At 49.0% G+C, this 18,749-nt stretch overlaps 1 protein-coding gene across 1 annotated transcript in view; it reads left to right on the top strand.

Moving 5' to 3' along the window:
- CACNA2D3 (calcium voltage-gated channel auxiliary subunit alpha2delta 3) overlaps window positions 1-18,749 on the top strand; it is a 978,241-nt gene that overhangs the window by 401,112 nt on the left and 558,380 nt on the right. The window contains exon 5 of the mRNA XM_075550920.1: window positions 2,184-2,346. Coding sequence (XP_075407035.1) covers window positions 2,184-2,346 — 163 coding nt within the window. The remainder of the gene's footprint in view (window positions 1-2,183; window positions 2,347-18,749) is intronic.

The following is an 18,749-nucleotide window of genomic DNA, read 5'->3' as shown; positions in this document are numbered from 1 at the left end:
CAGCTTTGCCTCATGGTCACAGAGATGTGTGTGGAGGTGAAGAGTAAGTTGATTGTGGGATCTATACTTTCATGTCATTTTCAGCTGAGTAGAGATTCTAACCATGAAGTTGCATGAGGTAGGTTGGATTCCAAGATCTCATTAATTTATATTTAATCCCTTAAATTCTGTAAAATAGCTATCATGATACTCCTTGACCACACCTGCCTAAGAGCACGGCATTTGGAGCTGCCCCGTGTTTGAATCTTGGTTCTCTGCACACCAAATGTGCTCCTGTTGGTAGGAAATATTACTTTAATTTCCTCCTCTGTTTCCTCCATTGGGAAACAGGGAAAATCATTAAACCCACTTCATAGAGTTGTGAGGAAATCAAATGAGTTAGCTATTTTAAAAGCACTTAGCATCATTTCCTGCAGAAAGAAAACAGTTTCGTGGTAGTGATGGTAGTGGTACCAGCCAATTGTAAAACCCGCCAGCACACTCCTGTCATCTGGCCAAAGGATTGGAGGCTTAAGAGGCTTCTTGAGAGAACAGCACACTGAGCTACTGAAAAATCAGTCATTGAAAACCCATGGACCACTGATGTACTTGGGATTGCCATAATTAGAATCAATTTGATGGCAACTGGCTCTATATGTTAGGTGGTGGTGGTGGTGATGGTGATGGTGGTGGTGGTGATGATGATGGTGGTGGTGCTGATGGTGATGGTGGTGGTGGTGGTGGTGGTGGAGATTATGGTGGTGGTGGTGCTGATGGTGGAGATTATGGTGGTGGTGGTGGTGCTGATGGTGATGGTGGTGGTGGTGGTAGTGATGGTGGTGGTACCAGCCATTTGTAAAACCTGCCAGCACACTCCTGTCTGAGGATTTTGTCCTTTTGTTCCCTTGGTCTGATTTGCTGCCCCTGATGTTCACACAGCATGCTCTGGGTGAGTGCATGGCAGTACAACTTTTCCTTCAGCGGCAGCCACCACACTACCCTGCCATGTTGTTTTCCCAGAGCAAGTATGACAGTCTGACAGTCTGCATTTACGTGTTCATTTTTGTTCATTTCCCCACAACTTCCGCTCCACAAAAGCGGAATCCATTTTCAACAATAATAAGGCAGGATGCTTTCTCTTGATACACGTGGTACCGTGTATGCAGGTGAATTAGCTCTTCCAATGCCTGTCTCAGACCCTGGGCAATCCTTGTCAGGTGGACCCTCGAGCAACACAGGGTTCGGAGTGCTGACTCGTCCCACAGTCTCTGTCCACACATACTTGCTGAAGTGTTTCTGACAACAACTGCCCAGGGACACCCAGTATTTCGTGAACGTGGACAACGTGCTGCACCCACAGGAAAGCTGGTTTTCAATACCAGATAAGAAGGGATTGGGGGAGGCGGAGAGGTCTCACGCCGGCTGGTGTAGCTGCAGATGCAGCTTGGTGCATTTCCTCTTCTTGTGCATAATGGTCTTCCCGCGCAACCACAGCGACAGGACTGAAGCGACAGCACTTAGCGAGAAATGTAGATTTGCCTGAATGCAAGGGCTGTTTTGTGCTTCTTGGGGCCACTTCCAGCCAGCCTGCTGTCACCAGGTAGGGTGCCCGTGGCGTGATTGGAGATTTGCGGAATTGCCATTTACCTAAGCTTGGAAAATAACCGAGTTCCCCAAGAGATCACTTTTTACTGTGGTACACAATTTACTGGCACGCCAAACTCTTCGTGCAGAGAACGTTAGTGTTACACAGTTTTAAAAATCCACATATAAGTGGAACCACACAGTTCTAATTCATATTATTTAAGGGCCAACAATCCAGTGTTTCCACACCTGCATGCAAGCAGCCCTGGGTGATATGTGAGACAGGAGGACATGTGACTAGATTGAGCCCACATGTGTATAAGTGGCTCTCGGCCTGAGCTCAGTGAGCCTGGCATAGGTTGGTGGTTCAAACCCACTAGCAAGTACAAGGGAGAAAGAGGAGTCTTCTGCTCCTGCACAGATGTACAGTCTTAGAAAGCCAAGAGAGCTGTGGAATCCACTCAATTGCAGCATTGTTTTGTGTGTGTGTGTGTGTGTGTGTGTGTGTGTGTGTGTGTGTTTGTGGAGTTACCATGAGCCGAGTCCACTCAACAGCAACTGCTGATCTTGTTTGTCTGTGTTCAACCTGTGTGTAACCTCCGTTTGACTTTCTCTTTCAGTATGAATACTTCAATGCTGTGCTCATCAACGAGAGGGACAAAGACGGGAACTTTTTGGAGTTGGGGAAGGAATTCATCTTAGCGCCAAATGACCACTTTAATAACTTGCCTGTGAACATTAGCCTGAGTGATGTGCAAGTGCCGACGAACATGTACAACAAAGGTAAGGCCCTGCTGCTGCCCCTCCTCCAGGCGAGGAGGGGCTTCCCATACGCCATGGCTGGTGTTGGATGCCGAGCTAAACAATCGAGCAAATGAACAAAAGCAATACCATCAGTATCAGCCATTTGCAACGGTATTCTGAGCTCACCATCTTGGTGTTTGCACCAAACTCCCTAACATGTAGAAGATGGAAGGCTCACCAAATATTCTGTTGAGGGCCAGAGAACAAATAGTGTAGGACAATAAGGCTCTGTTGCAGCTACTTAACGGTGTTGTTATATTCTGTGAGAAATAAAACTGTAACTACAAAGACAACTGATTGGACTTGACCTTCAGGCTGCAGTGTACTGACCCCAGACGTAGTGCCTCTCTAGCTACTTCTTCCGCTCCCAGTAGTGCTACTTAGGTGCCGGGGAGCACCAGGGACTCAATGCAGTCAATGCTGGACATTTCCTTGAGTAGAAAGCAGCAGGGACATCTGTCATAGCTTCTTATGGGCTCCTTGTTTCCTGGCTCATGACCCTCAAAGCCAATCTTCATGTAGACACTAAAGTTCTTACCAACATTTCCATCTGACATTCAAAACCAAGACCCAAACAAACCCATTGTCTTTGAGTTAATTCTGCCTCAGCAAACCAGCGAGACAGCAGAGAACTACTCCACAGAGTGCCTAGCCTGGGACTCACCTTGGGAGCACCTGGTGGGTTTCAACTGGTGACCAGCAAGTGTTTAACCACTGTGCCACCAGGATCTTCCCATCCAAGGAGAGATAAGAGTGACCAAGAACTGGGGTCCGCTATCAGTGGGACTTTGGTTGGTCCTTGAGCTCCATCTCCTACTGGCTGTGGGGCTCATGCATCACCTCCTCTATAGACCCTTCTCTGAAATGCGAAGAACGACAGTGTCACCCTCCTAGGTGCTCGTGAGCACCGCATGACAGGACATTTACAAAGCATCTAACATCTTCCGCTTCTACCTCACTACTGAGAAGGATGTTGCTCTACTTGGGCATCCATACACAAAGAGCCTTCCTCCCCAAGAAGGAAATCAGGAATCTATGACCGCTTCCAAATAAGCTTGCTCTTGTCGCCCATCTCTGCTGTCAAAGTTTCAAAAGCACAGGGCCCAGCTTCCATTGCAGCATGAGTTTCACTGTCTTCTGTGTGAGCTCAGAGGCTGGGGACTGTTAGTCTGGGTAGACCAGAGAAAGAAATTCATGGACACTAACATGTAGATGAGAAAGAGCATTATAGACAAGAGCAACTGTACATTGAGAAAACAGTCCAGCCCAGGCCAGATCAAGTCCATTAGTCCAATATTAGCCCATATCCGAAACCAATCTATAAAGTCTTCTTCGGACTCACAAAACACATGCCATGATCCCAAATGCAGGAAGATCACAGGCCAGTGCGTGGGAAGTCTTGTGGATCCAGTGGCCTTGTAGCATCTCAGTGCTGGTAGGGGTCTCCACATGGCTCCTCACGGTCCAGGGTTATTTCTGCCATCAGCATAGCCCCATTTGTCTTGTCTGTAGAGAGTCTCTTGTGGAGTGAGTAGAGAGAGAGAGAGACTGTCTCCCACCTCCAAGGAAGAAATCCAGGAATCCCCAGAATCCTAGGGGGAAGGCCATACCGACACAGAGGCCTCATTGGCTATACAATGATTGACAGGCTAGACTCCACCCCTTCACACATAATCCTCTCAAAGTGACAGCAGATTCTATAACTACCATAGGAACAGGCTCCATAGTTGAATTCTGCTCTTCCCGTGGATGCTTGTGTTATCCTGAGCCAGTACCTGTGCCCCCGAGCCTCAGTTTGACCCTATGCTAGAGAGAGAGATAATAATCTTACTTTCTTTGATGTCATGAAGCAAACTGTGAAAGAATTGACTGTGTGTGTGTGCGTGTGTTTTCATATGGGGGTTCATCTCTTGTATTTTGCCATTCTCAGTAGCTTTCTCGATTCTCTGACAGACGTATCTATTGTTTGAAACCCAGGATGGATGACTTTATAGAGACAAGGACTAGAATAAGGGCTCTTAGGGGATATGGCAGGGAAGGTGGGGATTACTGGGGAGCTGCCGTCAAGGAGTTCAAGGTTCACAGCCTTGGCTGACTGTCAGGGCTTGGCCCAAGGTCAGCCAGACGCTGTAACTTGACTCTGCCTGGCGCTGAGTAGCTAAGGAGAGAACAGGGAGGGAACTTGCGGGGAAATATCTGTCTCCTCACTACTGAATTCAAACCAGCCCCAAACAGTCGTTTTTCTCTTCAAGTCATCGATATGAAGAGACTTTTTATCTTTAAAGGACCCTGAAGCTCAAGTTCAATTAATGGTGACATGGACGCAAACATATTCTCAGAGCCTGGCCACTAGCTGTGATGTTCCTGGGTGGGAAATCTGACACTCCCCCCACCCCCCCCCCCGCCCCGGCAAAGAAAACCTGGCTGCGTGTCCCCCGCGAGCATTTGGCACAGTAGGTTGGTACCTGCTGAGGCCTGCTGTGGTGCATCGCTTCTCATAGACGGGCGCCCAGCTGGCAAAGCCTTCTCGACTCCTCGGTCTGCTCTCTGCCACTGTGGGAGCCCTTCACCCAGCTGTGGAGCTTGGTCGGCGCTTACCTTGCCTTCTGAGGCACAGTGCACTTAGCCCTGGAGAGAGACCACAAGCACAGAGCCGGTAGGTGGCAGGTGCAGGAGATGTCCTGCTTCCCATGAGAATTCCAAGAGCCTTGTCCCTAGAGTCTTCAGGAAAGTGTCTCAGGCCACCTAGGGCACTGGTGCAGCTACTGCTTTGTGAAAGCTCTTCTACAGGGGCCCGCAAGTGGCTGCTTTTGGAATCACTGGCCCCTTAGTCTTCCCAAGACCGCTGTCAACATGTGTGTGTGTGTTGATATTCATGAACACTTATGCACACCTATTGTCTGTGAGTTTCCGTGGGTTTCTGCATCGTGCCATTTGGAATCATATAGGCCTGTGGCCTGAGCAGCCCCCCGAGTCAGTCTGTGCATGCGGCTTCAGTTTGGTTCCAGTTAGCACAGCCTGGACCACTCCTTCGTCCTCTGGATTTCCTGATGGGATGCCCATGCCCACCAGACCAGGCTGTCCTGTGCCCGAGGGCTGGCTCTTCCTTGATAATGAACACCGCCATGGTCTGGAATCCAAGAAATGGGTCTGCCTGCGGCCATCTGGCCGGCTTCTCCAAGAAGCCCAGGGGAAGGACAGTGGGGTGGGGAGGCAGACCTGGTCCCCAGGCTCAGCAGCAGAGGCTGGAGAGTCTGTGTTGGTGCTGAGATGGGCAGGGGCACTGGCTCTAGGGTTTGTCAGCTGTCACAACCTACATTTCTAAGGTCGCCTTTGATAAAGCCCAAGATGTATTTTTCCAAGCACTTTTCCTCTTAAGTACATGTGTCTATTTTATGTCGAATTTAATCCATATGTTTCTTACTCATTTACCCAGAAACTATTAACATGTTGGGTTCTCCAAAAAGAGCCATCTGATGTGCACGAAGGTTCATGAACCTCTTAGAAAGTGGTTTTGAGTTCTTATTTTCTTGTTTCTGATGGCATGCATGCGTGAGGGAAACAGAAGATGAGAGGGAGAAGGGCCTCAGAGGGAGAGAGATCTCCACCGGCTCAGACTTGGCAAACAGACTCCAAGGACGTTGTCCTCATCATTCTGAGTCGTAGCCTGTGGAGTCTGCTTGAACCCGGCTCTCCTGTTCGTCTTTCAACTCTCACTGGACCTGAGGGGGTGGGGGGAAGGAGGCAAATTCAGGGGAAATAGGTACAAGCACATTGCATTGGTTCTGCAGAGAGACCCACAAGAAGCCCCCCACTAATGGCCCTGAGGCACCTGCAATTCTTGTCAAGGACAGTCACTTCCCGAGTCTGCAGCCGTGTGTTGTTTCCAGGGAGCCTGCACTGGCTTTGCAGGCCCTCCGGGCTGATGGTGGGCCTTGGCTGCCGTGGGAGTGGGCTTGTCATGTCAAGGAGCCAAGTGCTGCCACTCCACAGCCTGCATCGTTTTCCTCTCCTCGTTGGGAAACAGTGTCTTTCTGTCATAGAGTCATTCTGGCTGAGGAAAAATTCAGCATGGCTGGGGTACCGAGTTCCTGTTCTTTTTGCCATTCCTTCATGCTCTGTTTGTGTGTAAACATTGCCTGCATATGTGCCTTTGTCGATATGCAGAGGTTCAGGGATAGATGTTGGATTGTTTCTAGGAAGTTTTGTTAGTGGAACGAGGGTGAGTTGAAGGGTCCTTAAACTCTATGCTTTAAGTCTATTTTTAGCCTAGAAGTTGTATTAAACAAATGAATGATGATGAAAAGTGGCTGAGTTGATACTTCTCAAGAACCAGCTCTGTAGCAAGCAGTTTAGCTGCATGCATGACTTCATCTGTGACAGGTCCAAGTGTGCAGGTGGCGGTGGGCCCCGCCATCTCACCACAGCCTCTGAGGACCTCCTGTAGCCTCTGGGGCATAGTCAGCTCGTCCGTGGGGGCAAAGTCCTGACGCTTCAGCGCAGTTGCTAGTGGAGTCTTCCCCCAAAGCAGTGGAGAAGTCGTGTGTGCGAAGAGGGGTTGGCTCTTTGAAGTGGCCCTGGGATCCAGCCATCACCTCCAGCCAGTGCATCACAGGGTGTGGCCCAGATAAATATTTATTATTCATACTTTGATGTTATCGTTAGGTGCTGTGGACTCGGTCCAGCCCACAACAACTGTATTTACAACAGGATGAAACACTGCCCAGTCCTGCACCTTCCTCACAATTGTTCTGATGGGTGAGCCCATTGCTCCAGCCAAGGTGTCCGTCCATCTTGTTCAGCATAATGTCCTTCTGCACAGTCTGATCTCTCCTGGTCATGTGTCCAGAGTCTGTGAGGCAACTCTGACCCACACGTTTCTTGATTTCAAACTCTATGGCATTCCCTTATTTGTTCTGATGACTGCTTCGTGGTCCATGGACAGGCTCTGTATGCGCACAAGAAAGAGTTCCAGAGCACCAGGTTAGTAGAGCAAAGTGTTCTTGTATTGAGGGAGTACTTGAGTGAAGGCCCAGTGTCCATCTGCTGCTGTAATACTTTATAAATAAATGTATGTACATAGATCTATTCCCCTATCATTATATACAAATGTATTTATTTTTATAAATTGTCAAATATGCATGGGGAGGGAGGAAAAATGAGCTGATACCAAGGCTCAAGTAGAAAGAAACTGTTTTGAAAACGATTATGGCAATATATGTACAGATGCCCTTGACACATGGATATATGTATAGACTGTGATAAGACCTGTAAAAGCCCACAATAAAACAAAGTGAAGTGTTTTAAAAAGCATTCTAGAATTCCTGTTCCTCTCTGGGCTCTTTGCTGTTTTCCACAGAGACCTTTGCATTCAAAATCAACCCCAAGGGCCCAGAGGCTCAGAGAGCTTACGCCACCTATTTCGGATCATTGAGCTAGTGGCTTGAGACGGTCAGGGTGCAGACCCAGCACTTGGACTTCAGAATCATGCAGCCCTCGTGCCTCCCTGTCCTGGGTTCTCCACGAAGCCTTCTCCCCCGCATCTAGTGGCTGTGCCTGTGGCCTGCAAGGTGTGCTCTGCCTATTGGCGTGCACACTCGATACGGGCCTGCAACTTGAAGGTCTTGTTTTCATCAAACTGTACTATTTTCTTCTCAGCATGTGAAAATCTGTCATAAATGAAAACTAGCCTTATTTTACATAAGCACTTCCAATCTCTTCCCCTTGTCTAAATAAAGCTATGGCACAAATCTTTTAAAAAAATGTGAAGAAAATCTTCACCGAATGTCACTGGATACCAACTGCTTGCATGTTGGGAACTGTTTCTGTTGGGGATGAGATTACGCTGCAAACCTGTGGTAGGAAAAAACCCACGAGACCAGATGAGTCGGGAGAAAAGGCTTCACAACGTGAAGGCTCTTTGCTGCCTCCGCACTGTGTCCTTGAAAAGCTAGCGCTGGCAACACCGCCGATCCAGCAGTCCCCACCTCCACGCGAGTCCTGGAGAAACGAGAGCGGCGGCCCGAGGACGCACAGGCACGCTCACCCTGTGGCAGGGTTTGCACAGTCGGAACAAACAACTGTCCATCGGGAAGAATGGGTGAATGCATTGTCGTGCCTACAGAGGGTCTTCAGAAAGTTCGTGAAGCTGTGGGGTCATCATCCTGTAACTTCCTTTTCCCAAGAACTTTTAAAGGCCTGTCACACAGACAGTGGAATATCATAGAGTGATGGTGAGTCCATGCAGTATCACAGAACGTGGATCAATCTGGAGGACACCGTGCTGAGTGAAAGAAAGTGATCGTAAGAGGACACGCGCTAGATGTAATGACTTTTATAAAACCGAGAGAGGTTGATGCAGAGAACGGACACGTCTTTGTTGTAGAGTGGAGAGTGTTGTTGGTGAGGTCAAACAACAGCAGCAGCAGCAACGAACCTTGCTATCCAGTCGTTTCCAACTCACAGTGAGCCTGGAGGGAGTGTCTGAGGCTGTCAACCTCTGCAGGATCAGGTAGCCTCATCTCTGGCCCACACAATGACTGGTGGGTTTGAACCACTCACCTTGAGGTCAGCAACCACCACCAGGTTTTTGGGTTGGTAAACAGTCCTTGCAAATGCTTTTGGGAGGAACTGTAGAAAAGCTTTGTGAAATGTCCGCTCTTGGTGTCCTGTTGTGCATCTAAGCATGGCCAAGGGGTGCAAGTTTCTCCCACAGAGAAAGCCATCACATTGTATGTGTCGGTTTTCTCTAATTTATGGAGTCTTTTTTAAAATCACAGAGCAGTCATTAATATCTCCAAAGGCAATGTTCTCTCTGGTGATCCCAAATGCTCTGTGCTTAGGTGAAAAGTCGCCAGGGGACACCACTAAATGACAAAGATGTAAAAGAAATTTGTAGTAGAATCCCTTGAAGGACATGCGTGATGGTGCACATGCTCTTTAGCCCTTACAGTGGTGCAGTGCTTACACCCTTGGCTGCTAACCACAAGGTCGGCAGTGTGACCCCACCAGCTGGTCTTCAGGAGAAGCCTGCTTCCACACAGATGGCAGCCTCCGAAGGCTGTCCCGCAGCTCTCCTCTGCCCCACAGGGTGGTGAGGAGCTGGAGTCAACTCAGCAGCAGTGGGGTAAGTGCATGGAACATTTCTGGAAGGTTGTGCAGAAAATCCTTACTAGAATATTCCACTTTTCATCCTTCTGTTCAGTTTGAATGTTTTACTGGGGCTTCCAACCAATTCTTTCTGGTTTAGTTATGGCTAATGAAATGTTGACCAGAATTTGTAAAATGTGGGCATACTAACACAATAATTGGGACAGAAAAAATTGCCAGTTAATAAACACTCTTGTACACACATGATCTCCCTCCTACAAACCAAGGACTCTGCATGTCTTGTTGCTTAGCAACCAGAGCTCCTGACAAGCTTCTTCTCAATCTAAAACAGAGGTGCCCCATTCCAAGATGGCAGCCAACAGAGCTCAGACTGTCTCCTAGCCCTAGCAGTGCTCCAGCCTCCCACCTTTGGCTCCTGAGAGGGCGCACTGCACCTCTTCCACATCCCCCTTCTGACTCTGACCTGCCATTTGTCCTGGTGCAGCCACATTTGATAATTGGTGAAACTAGTTCAGAACCCTGATCTTACCAGGGGCCTGCATTGCCTTTCCAGTAATAAGGAACTGAAGAACAAAATAACTTGATTTGCAAAAGGTACTCACCTCCTGGTAATTTTAGGTGTCCATCTGTGCGATAGAAGGAAATATGCCTGCTTGGGTATTTGATGTAGGTCTTTCTGGTTTGTGATGGAAGTGGTTGACAGTAGTCCTTTCTGAGGCAGTAGGGCCATCGTGTGCGTCGTTTGTGGCCGGGTCAGTGAGGGTCCTCTTCACAGCAAATACTAATAGATGTCTATATTGTGTCCATGGTGGCCATGGTCACATGCACTGTATGTGGTAGGGCCAGAGGGGTGGGTTCCCTCTTACACTGTTCCATAAGACTTGCTGGTGCGTGTCACAGACGTGAGATGCTGTATCTCAAACATGACTAAGTGACTTCTGCTTGGGAAGCTATAGCTAGTGTTGCTAAGGTCCTGGTGAGAGTCAAGGTTCGAAGGGCAGGTCTCTGGTTGAAAGCCCAAGGTTGGTGCTCATGCAGCCTCCTTGTGGTCACTGTCATGGATGGCACATCAGCCAACTAGACGAGGGCTTTCAGCCTTCCATCGGGAGGCCTTAATTGATGTCCCAGAGGTGAGCAAGGGCCCTGACAGAGGCCCAGAGGTGCGTGGTCCGGGAGGTGCCCAGCTCGGGCTCTGCACTGTACTCCACCCTTTCAGCCTGCGTCAGCAACATATGTCCTGGACGGGAGGCTCCCTGTGGGCCCCTTTCGTTACCTGAGGAAAGCTTGGGGGCCCAGGTAGACTTTGTAACCTGGATGCCCACGCGTTGGTCTATGCCCACTCTGGGCTCGCTGTTCAGTCCCTCAAAATACCTACCCTGTGAATGCTGGGGTCGCCAACAGTTCATGCTGGGATATCTGGGGTGAGTTTGCAGTAAACATGACGAGGTGGCTTTTCTTTCTCTTTTAAAGGCAGCTGCAGGTGGATATTCTCTCTCTCTCTCTCTCTCTCTCTCTCTCTGTCTCTTGTCCCATCCCCTCTCGTGGGCACCGGTCAGGTGACACTCATGTACTCCCCAGGCCAGGGATTGTGACGCTTTATCTGCAGAGCCAGTTCCGTAAGGATCTTGGTCTGAGAGGAGGGGGTTAGATGAGACGGTCCCTGCACAGGACCTGTGCCTAGAGAGGGATGAGGCTGTGAGCCCGGGTAGATCTTTGCAGCCTGCAAACCCATAAGGAGCAGTTCCCCTCTGTTCTATAGCAGTGCTGTGAGTAGAAATCTATTCCAAAGGTAGTGGGTTCACAAACGGTGAAAGTTCCTGATAGCTAAATGAAAAGGTGGGCATTTAAGTCCATGCAGGGGGGCATCAGGAAGATGACCTGGAACCATGATCCTGGGAAGCCTCATGACGCAGTTCTCCCTGCTGCACTGGACTGGGATCTTCTCCATGGCAGCTGGCAGCAACAGTGGCTGTGTGGGAACTCTAGCTGACTTGCGCACATGAAGACTGGAGCCCCGGTCCCCCTGCCTTGTGGCCAGTGACTGTGTGCTAGTTCATTTTTGTGGCTCGTGTCACTGATAATCTGACTCCAGAAATGCTCTTTGCTTTTCCTGACACATTTAATTCTAGAACGTTCTATTTCTTTCCCTCATAACTCATTCTAAGGAATTTGCTAAGGAAGCTCCGGCCAGAAGTTGTGTCATCTGTCGAGAGATGATATTATCTTCTGACACTTTCTTACTCCCTCTCCTTGTCCCCTCCCAAGTGTCACTCGAGCTAATGGAAACGTGAGGGAGTTATTTTTACTTATCCAAGAAAAGTTGGGTTCGTCTTTCCAAATGCAGATTCTGCCTGAACTATTTTGAAATGACATTTGTTAGCTAGTGTTAGGGATTAACAAGTACACTATCACTGGGGCAAAAAAAAGAAAAAGGGCCTGAGAGCCCAAGATGAATTAGCCCCCGCCCCACCCGCACACCCACCCCCGCCCCCGCGCAGGCAGCTGCTGCTGGTGGAAGGCAGGCTTGGTGATGAATGGGCCCGGGGTCGCTGTGGGGGAGGAGCCTTCTGCATCCCAGCTTTCATCAGGTGACAGATGGCTGCCATTTGGTGATAAGCGAAATGGCAGTACACATTCACAGCCTGCTTGTTCTGAAGGTCAACTGCTCCTCACTTGCCCAGTGTATCAGGGAAGAGAAGTGCTCCCAAGGGACTGGTTTACCAGAGTGCAGACGAGTCTCCTGTGGAGATGAGCAGGGATGGAGCTTGCCCAGGAAGGAGCTGTAACAAACCAGGGTACACAGAGATGTGGCTGGGCCTGGGCCACCTTCCAGCGGAAAGACAATCAACAACCGAGTGGCCACTCCCAGGTCTTCTCCCGGATCACCCCGTGCTCAGGCTCCTACCAGAGCTTGCCAAGCAAGGCTGGTGCTCTCCATGGAGTCAGTATCAGAAGAGCCCCAGCCCCCTATCCATGGGAACAAGCAGCCCGGCGGTTAACAGTGTGGCAGGGAGTCTGCAAAGAGACATGCCCACTTCTTAGACAAGGCAGCAGCAAAGACAATACGCTGTCCCCACTTTCAAAAGAGTCTTTTCTTAATAAATAGCTTAGTCATAGGAGACAAGTAATATGCTTTCAGGCTGTGCCGGAAAGAGCTTTATCTTCCACTTCCAGGCTTCTGGCATATATTTCTGTATAATGAATGACCAAGTTAAAGGAATTGTTTCAGATATTGCCTGTCTCTAGAGGGATGGGGTTTTTATTAGCTCAACTTACACAGACCTAAGTCATCTATTCTGTTGACATGAGAGACACGAAGGTCTGATTTTAACTTGGCGATGGTTGTTAACTTGTTTGGTGAGAAGCGAAGCGAAGAGTTTGGACACATCTTTTAGGTCTTGGTGTATCTTGGAGTGGAAAGCACACGAATGAACGCTAAGGCAGGGCATTGCAATAGTGCAGGAGTTAAAATGCCTAGCTGTGGGAAAGCGGCTTTCACTAACAGCAAACTCACTGCCATCAAGCTGATTCTGACTCATGGCAACCTTATAGAACAGAACTGCCCCTGGGTTTCTAAGGTTGTCGATCTTTGCTGGAGCAGAAAACCTCATCTTTCTCCCTTGGAACTGCTGGTGGTTTTGCACTGCTGACCTTGTGGTTGGCAGTCCAACGTGTAACCCATTACACCACCAGTGGTCTGGTTTCACCAAAGAACAAGCTAGATTGTCTGATGACCCCTGTACCGATAATGAGGAGGACTGAGCGAACTAACTGATCCTTCAGTGAGGTTCTCCCAGCTTTCCGCAGGTTGCTGTGGGATTCTAGGGAGAGGCAGCTCTGCGTCACAGGGGCTAGACCAGCATGGACACTGGCCTGCGGTGGTTTCTTGGCTGGCCTGAGTGTGCACTGTTCCTGCGCACAGATAAGCTCTCAGTGTATTGACTCATAGCTTGAGCTGTGTGCAAAGTCCAGTGTTCACTCAGCCTGCAACCAGCTGCAGAAAGGTGCAGTGGAACAGAGAGAAAGAGAGAGAGAGAGAGAGGCGCAGGCCCTGGGAAGACTGAGCCGCAGAGGCTGGAGAATCATTCTCATTTCAGTCCACTTACCACCCAGAATCCCTCAGGGAGCTTTTTATGTTCATAACTTATTGAGCTGTCACCCCTTTAGCGCATACAATCAGTGGATTTGGGGATAGTCACATGTGTCTGCAGCCACCTCCACAATCAACTTCAGAACATGTTATCACTTGAACCAAAATACTGTGCACTGTGGTCATCACCCCACACATCCACGCTCCTCATCCCATCCCTAAACAAGCAAGAACCTGCTTCACTCACCCAGATTTGCTTCCTGGGGACATTTTCATGTACATGTTCATGGAGCATAGTTTGGGGTGACTGGCATCTCACATTTAGCAGAAGGTTTTCAGGGTCCATCCATGTAGCGTGTTTAGAGGTTGAACGTTGCTCCGCTGTGCAGCTACCCGTACTCCATTGTATGGAAACCCCTTTCATCCGTCGACCCCGGGGGTTGTATGTCTCTCAGCTCTGATGGGTCTGCTGACATCACACTCTGATTGTCCCTTCTGGAGTTTACTGAGCTTGCTTGGGAAGCTGTCAACTATTCATCTCCAACAGTCTTCGGTTCTTTTCACTCATTTCATTTTCTGGGTTTCTTATCACACGTGCGCTGGCTGTTGCACATTTCTCGGAGCCTCTGTACCTTTTCCTACTTTTGCTTTTTGTTGAGTTGCTTAAGGTCTCTCGGTCTGTTCTCAGGTGCACAGTTTCCTTCTTCTGCTTCTCACAGGTATTGGTAATCCCTCTCGTTAGCTTTGCATCTTGGTGGTTGTACTTTTTAACTCCAGAGTTTTGTTCGATTCGTTTCAAATCGTTTCCACCTCTCCATTGATGTTCTCTGTGTGGTGCAGGGTTGTCATTTTGCCTTTGCTGCTTTCGTCGTGGTTTCTCTTAGTTCTTTGGACACGTTTATCAGGACTACCTTGTCCTCTGCTTCTTCAAGTCCTCTCCAAGGGCAGCTCGGGTCATCCAATTGCTGCCTTCCAGTGTTTGAGTAAGACTCTCCGGTTTCATTCCGTGTTTCATGAGCTCTTGTTGGAAACTGGGAGTTTGAAAGTAGACATGGGAGCAATTCTGGGCACCTCTGCCCATCTTGGGGGTGGTTACTTCTCTTTGCTACTGACTGGGTGAATTGCTGTCGTGATGGCCGCCCTCCCTCTCAGCTGTGCAACATTGCTCCTGAGAGCGCGGCCTTGGGTATGCCCACAGTCACTCTGGGATCACGGTGGTTTTCTTGGGGTCCTTTGGGATGTTTGCCGACCACTTCCCACAGTTACACTGCACTGCTCGTTGGCTGACGGCATGGCTGTTTTCAGTGATGCCTTGAGGTATCAATTACTGATCCAATAAGAACAGTTCAGTCAAACGCAGGCTCCTCTGAAGGGAGAGTTCCCGGAGTTACTATTTGATATCAATTTTTATGACCACAGTAAGGCCCCTTCTGGCTGTCTCCTATTTCTCTCGGGCAGACTAGCTGGTCTGAAATTGACCCTCTATCTCCAGTAAACTTACCAGTTTCCTCCCAACTGCTTTTCTCCATTGTTTTGAAATTGCCCGTAGGCGTGACCATCTCCACTTCTGATTGCACTAGACTGTGAACTCAGGGTTGGCAGTTTGAAACCATCAGCGCTCTATGGGAGAAAGATGGGGCTTTCTACTCCCATAAATAGGTACTGTTTTAGAAACTCACAGGGGCCACTCAGAGTCAGCCGGACTCCGCAGCCGTGAGGGGGTTTGAGGCGAGTAGGAGCATGGGCTTTGGCTCCGGTCCCGGCGCTGCCAGGTCAGAGTTCTGAGTCTCTGGCACTGGAAGCTCAGATTCTTGACCAACAGCAGGAGGAGGGTGAGAAAGGGTCCCGTTCCCAGGGTGTTACGTAAGGAGCAAACAAGTTAACACAAATAAGCACATGGATAGAAAAAGGAAGTGTAAAATGTGAGTATAAAGCTGACAAAATACGATTATAAAGCGCATCATGATTAGTTTTATTACGTATTTGTGTTCTAGGTAGCTTCTAAGGACAGCATGCATGTTTTCATTTGCTTTCGTGTCTGGTAAACATCCAACAAAAACGGCTCTTGGCAGCATGGCTGCTTTTCTGAGTCGCCCGCTAGGAGGTGGGTGGAGGTGGGAGACTATACATACATGTTTTCTCTCCCAAATATGTGTGTATCTTGTAGCCTCTTGGACTCAGTATCGGGATTGTAAGTGAAAGGTCATGGCTCGAACTCAACAGCGACTCCACAGGAGGAAGAAGAGGCGGTCCTGGGCAGAGATGGCCACCTTGGCAGCCGACCTTGTCCTGGGGCGCTGCTGGGCATCTGAACCAACCCCAGGGCAGTGTTTCGGGATCGTTTTCTGTCTTCATTGTACCTGTTTAGCACCATCACTGAACTAGAAAAGGGAGAGAAGAAAAACAAGTCGGACAGTCAACTGTGAACACATGCTACTTTGTTTTTAGGTGGGGCGGTGCACCCCCAGAATTGACCCAATCCAAATCCTTTGTCTCTTTTTCCCTAGCACTAAGAATTCTAGCACCTTTTGGAAGCTGGCATTTGCCTTCCTGCTCAGCCGCACCTGCATGTCCGGGAGTTTGTGAGCAGCGAAGAATCTCAGGCCCCACCGAACCTGGCTCACTGGCATTTTTGTCAAGAGGGTGTTATTTGTGTGCCTGGTAAAGGGTAGGGAGCCGTGATCTTTGAGATATCTGGTTTAGGAGCCACAGCCACCAAGAGCAAGCTTTGGCGACCCAGTGACCTCTATCTGATGACTTCCATGCATGCTGCTTCTCAGCGGAGGGGCTCGAGTTCACCGCACCTGTCTGACCTGCCCCCTTTCCCCCTCCATGACAGGTGGGCACTGTCTCTCTCAGCTGGTGTGGTGAGCATCTAAGTATTGGACTTCTTTTAGTGCAATGCTCAGCACACATTAACCACTCAGGAAATGGCAGTTACATTGGACTTTGCCCTCATTCCGTCACTGCAGAAAAGTGAGCGAGTGCTTTCTGAGGTGTGGTAATGCAGGTCGGGGCCCAGAGCGGCAGGAACATCAGGTGAGACTTGTTGAGGTTGATTTGCATCATCCTGCCCGCCTTCTCAATCGCTACCCAGCCTCTCTGTGGGCAAAACCACAGCACAGAAGGAAGTGTGTAAAGGAAGTAAACACACACACACACACACACACACATTTGCTTTTCTCCTCTAGTTTGGGATGTTCAGTGCTGTATTTACAAAAAATGGCTTGGGTTTGTACTGTTGAGAGTTCACTAATGGCCTTCAGGAATTGCAGCCCCGTGTCTTGGGTTGGGGGTGCAGAGACAGCCACAGGGGGAACTTCTGTGTTAGAAATGGAAGAAGCTGGCTGCCAGCTCCTCTCTGCTGCCTGCGAAGGGCTGTTCTTCTTGCCTTTGGGGGGCCCTGGATCTAAACAGCCTGCAGGGATGAATTAACAGTGCCTAGTCACAGCCCTGGGGAATGAGAAGACATTATGTCAATCATCCTTTGAGGAAAGAAGCAATCCTTTCAAACATGACAGCAGCTTCCTTCCTTGGTCGCTTGCTAAGACCTTCTTGGTCACACGGAGGCACTGAGGCATTCCTTCTGCGAGACTTTGGTTCTTACCCTCACTGACCTGGGCCTGGTCACCAGAAGTAGATCTGCTCACCCATCACCCATTGGGTAATCCACAGGCACTCATTCAAGGGTGGAGGTAGAGTTGGTGAGCCCCTAGGGCTGGAAGGAGAGGTGCCTTTTACAGGTGGTTATCTTGGGGAGGGGTCAGACAGGGGGCTTCTCTGTGGCCTGAAAAGTACTGACCATGCCTTTGTATAAAACAAGATGTAAGCAAGCCCAAGGGAAGCAGCCTTTCCTTCCTCGTCTCCACAGGAACAGCTGAACTCCATGTGTCTTAATTAAAGTACTGTTGTGAAGTTGGCCGCATGAAGGTAATATTACCATTTTAAACTCAGTTGCTGCATTTCAGGTATTGGCCTAAGTTTTTCTGTAGACTCTAAATAAGTCCTGAAAGCACCCCTATGAAGATCAACCCTATTACCCTCATTTTAGGTGGACAATGAAACTCGGGAACACCCAGGAGCTTACCCATAGTCACCCCTTCCAGTAATGGACACAGGCATCTTACACCATGTCTGAATGCAAAGTCCTCAGTGAGAAACGGATGTCTGAGAAAGTGTGCTGTGTTGGCTGGTTTGAGAAGGAAGTTGGGCCCCTTCCCTACACACAGTGCCCCCACCCTGCTGACCCCAAACCCACCATTTCATAGCTTATTTCCTTAGTTGAGCTCGGTGGCTGAACATGCCAGGACATATTTTATTCCTACAGATGGGTAAAGTGTAAACAAAAGGGGATTTTGAATGAAGGTAGAATCAAACCAGCCAAACCCAGTGTCACTGAAACCTATGTAGGATTTCTGAGACCGTGAATCTTTCTAAGAGCAGATAGCCTCGTTTTTCTCCCTTGACAAGGCTGGTGGATTTGAACTGTCAACCGTGTCATTAGCAGTCCGACACTTATAGTGCCTTGAATGAAGGATATACAGGTGCTCTTATTCTTACAACTTTTCTATAAGTTTGAGAATGTTTCCAGACAAAAGATTTATTTCTGTACTCTATTCCTGATCCACGCGAAAAAGCAAACCAGGATACTTCTGCTTAACATCATCTGTGCTGTGCTTATGCCTGTGTGTGTGAATCCTCTGGGTTTACAGTACACGAAGCTCAGGAGACAAAAAGTAAAACCCTTCGAGTCTACAGAAAGGTGAGCTGGCAGTTTCCATTGCTCTCCAGATGCGGTGTCTTGGCTTCAGGTTCTTGCCCAGGACAGATGATTAGCAGCCTCGGAGGGAGAGGGCCTGTTCTCAGAGCTGCTCTGACTCTCACTTCTGGACATCTCCCCTGGCAGAAGAGGACTTTTACATCAGGGGGAGATACACTTGGGCCAAGAGTTCCAGTGCTTTAGAATCACAGCTACTCCTGCCTCAGCCGCCTCTTGGAGAGAGTGGATAGGGGGGTATGATGGAAGGATATTCATAGCTCCTGTTAAGTGGCAAATTGAAAAAAAAACCCCACTAATCAAAAAAATGGCTGTGGTTCATCACGTTTCAATCTCATTCTGAGCTGCCTCTATACCCTCCGAAGATTTCTTTCCCTGTGCAAGCAGAACTTTTGATTAACGTCT

The sequence above is a fragment of the Tenrec ecaudatus genome, chromosome 5 (genome assembly GCF_050624435.1).
Source record: "Tenrec ecaudatus isolate mTenEca1 chromosome 5, mTenEca1.hap1, whole genome shotgun sequence".
Classification (NCBI taxonomy): Eukaryota; Metazoa; Chordata; class Mammalia; order Afrosoricida; family Tenrecidae; genus Tenrec; species Tenrec ecaudatus.
This window is presented reverse-complemented; position numbering and strand designations above follow the sequence as displayed.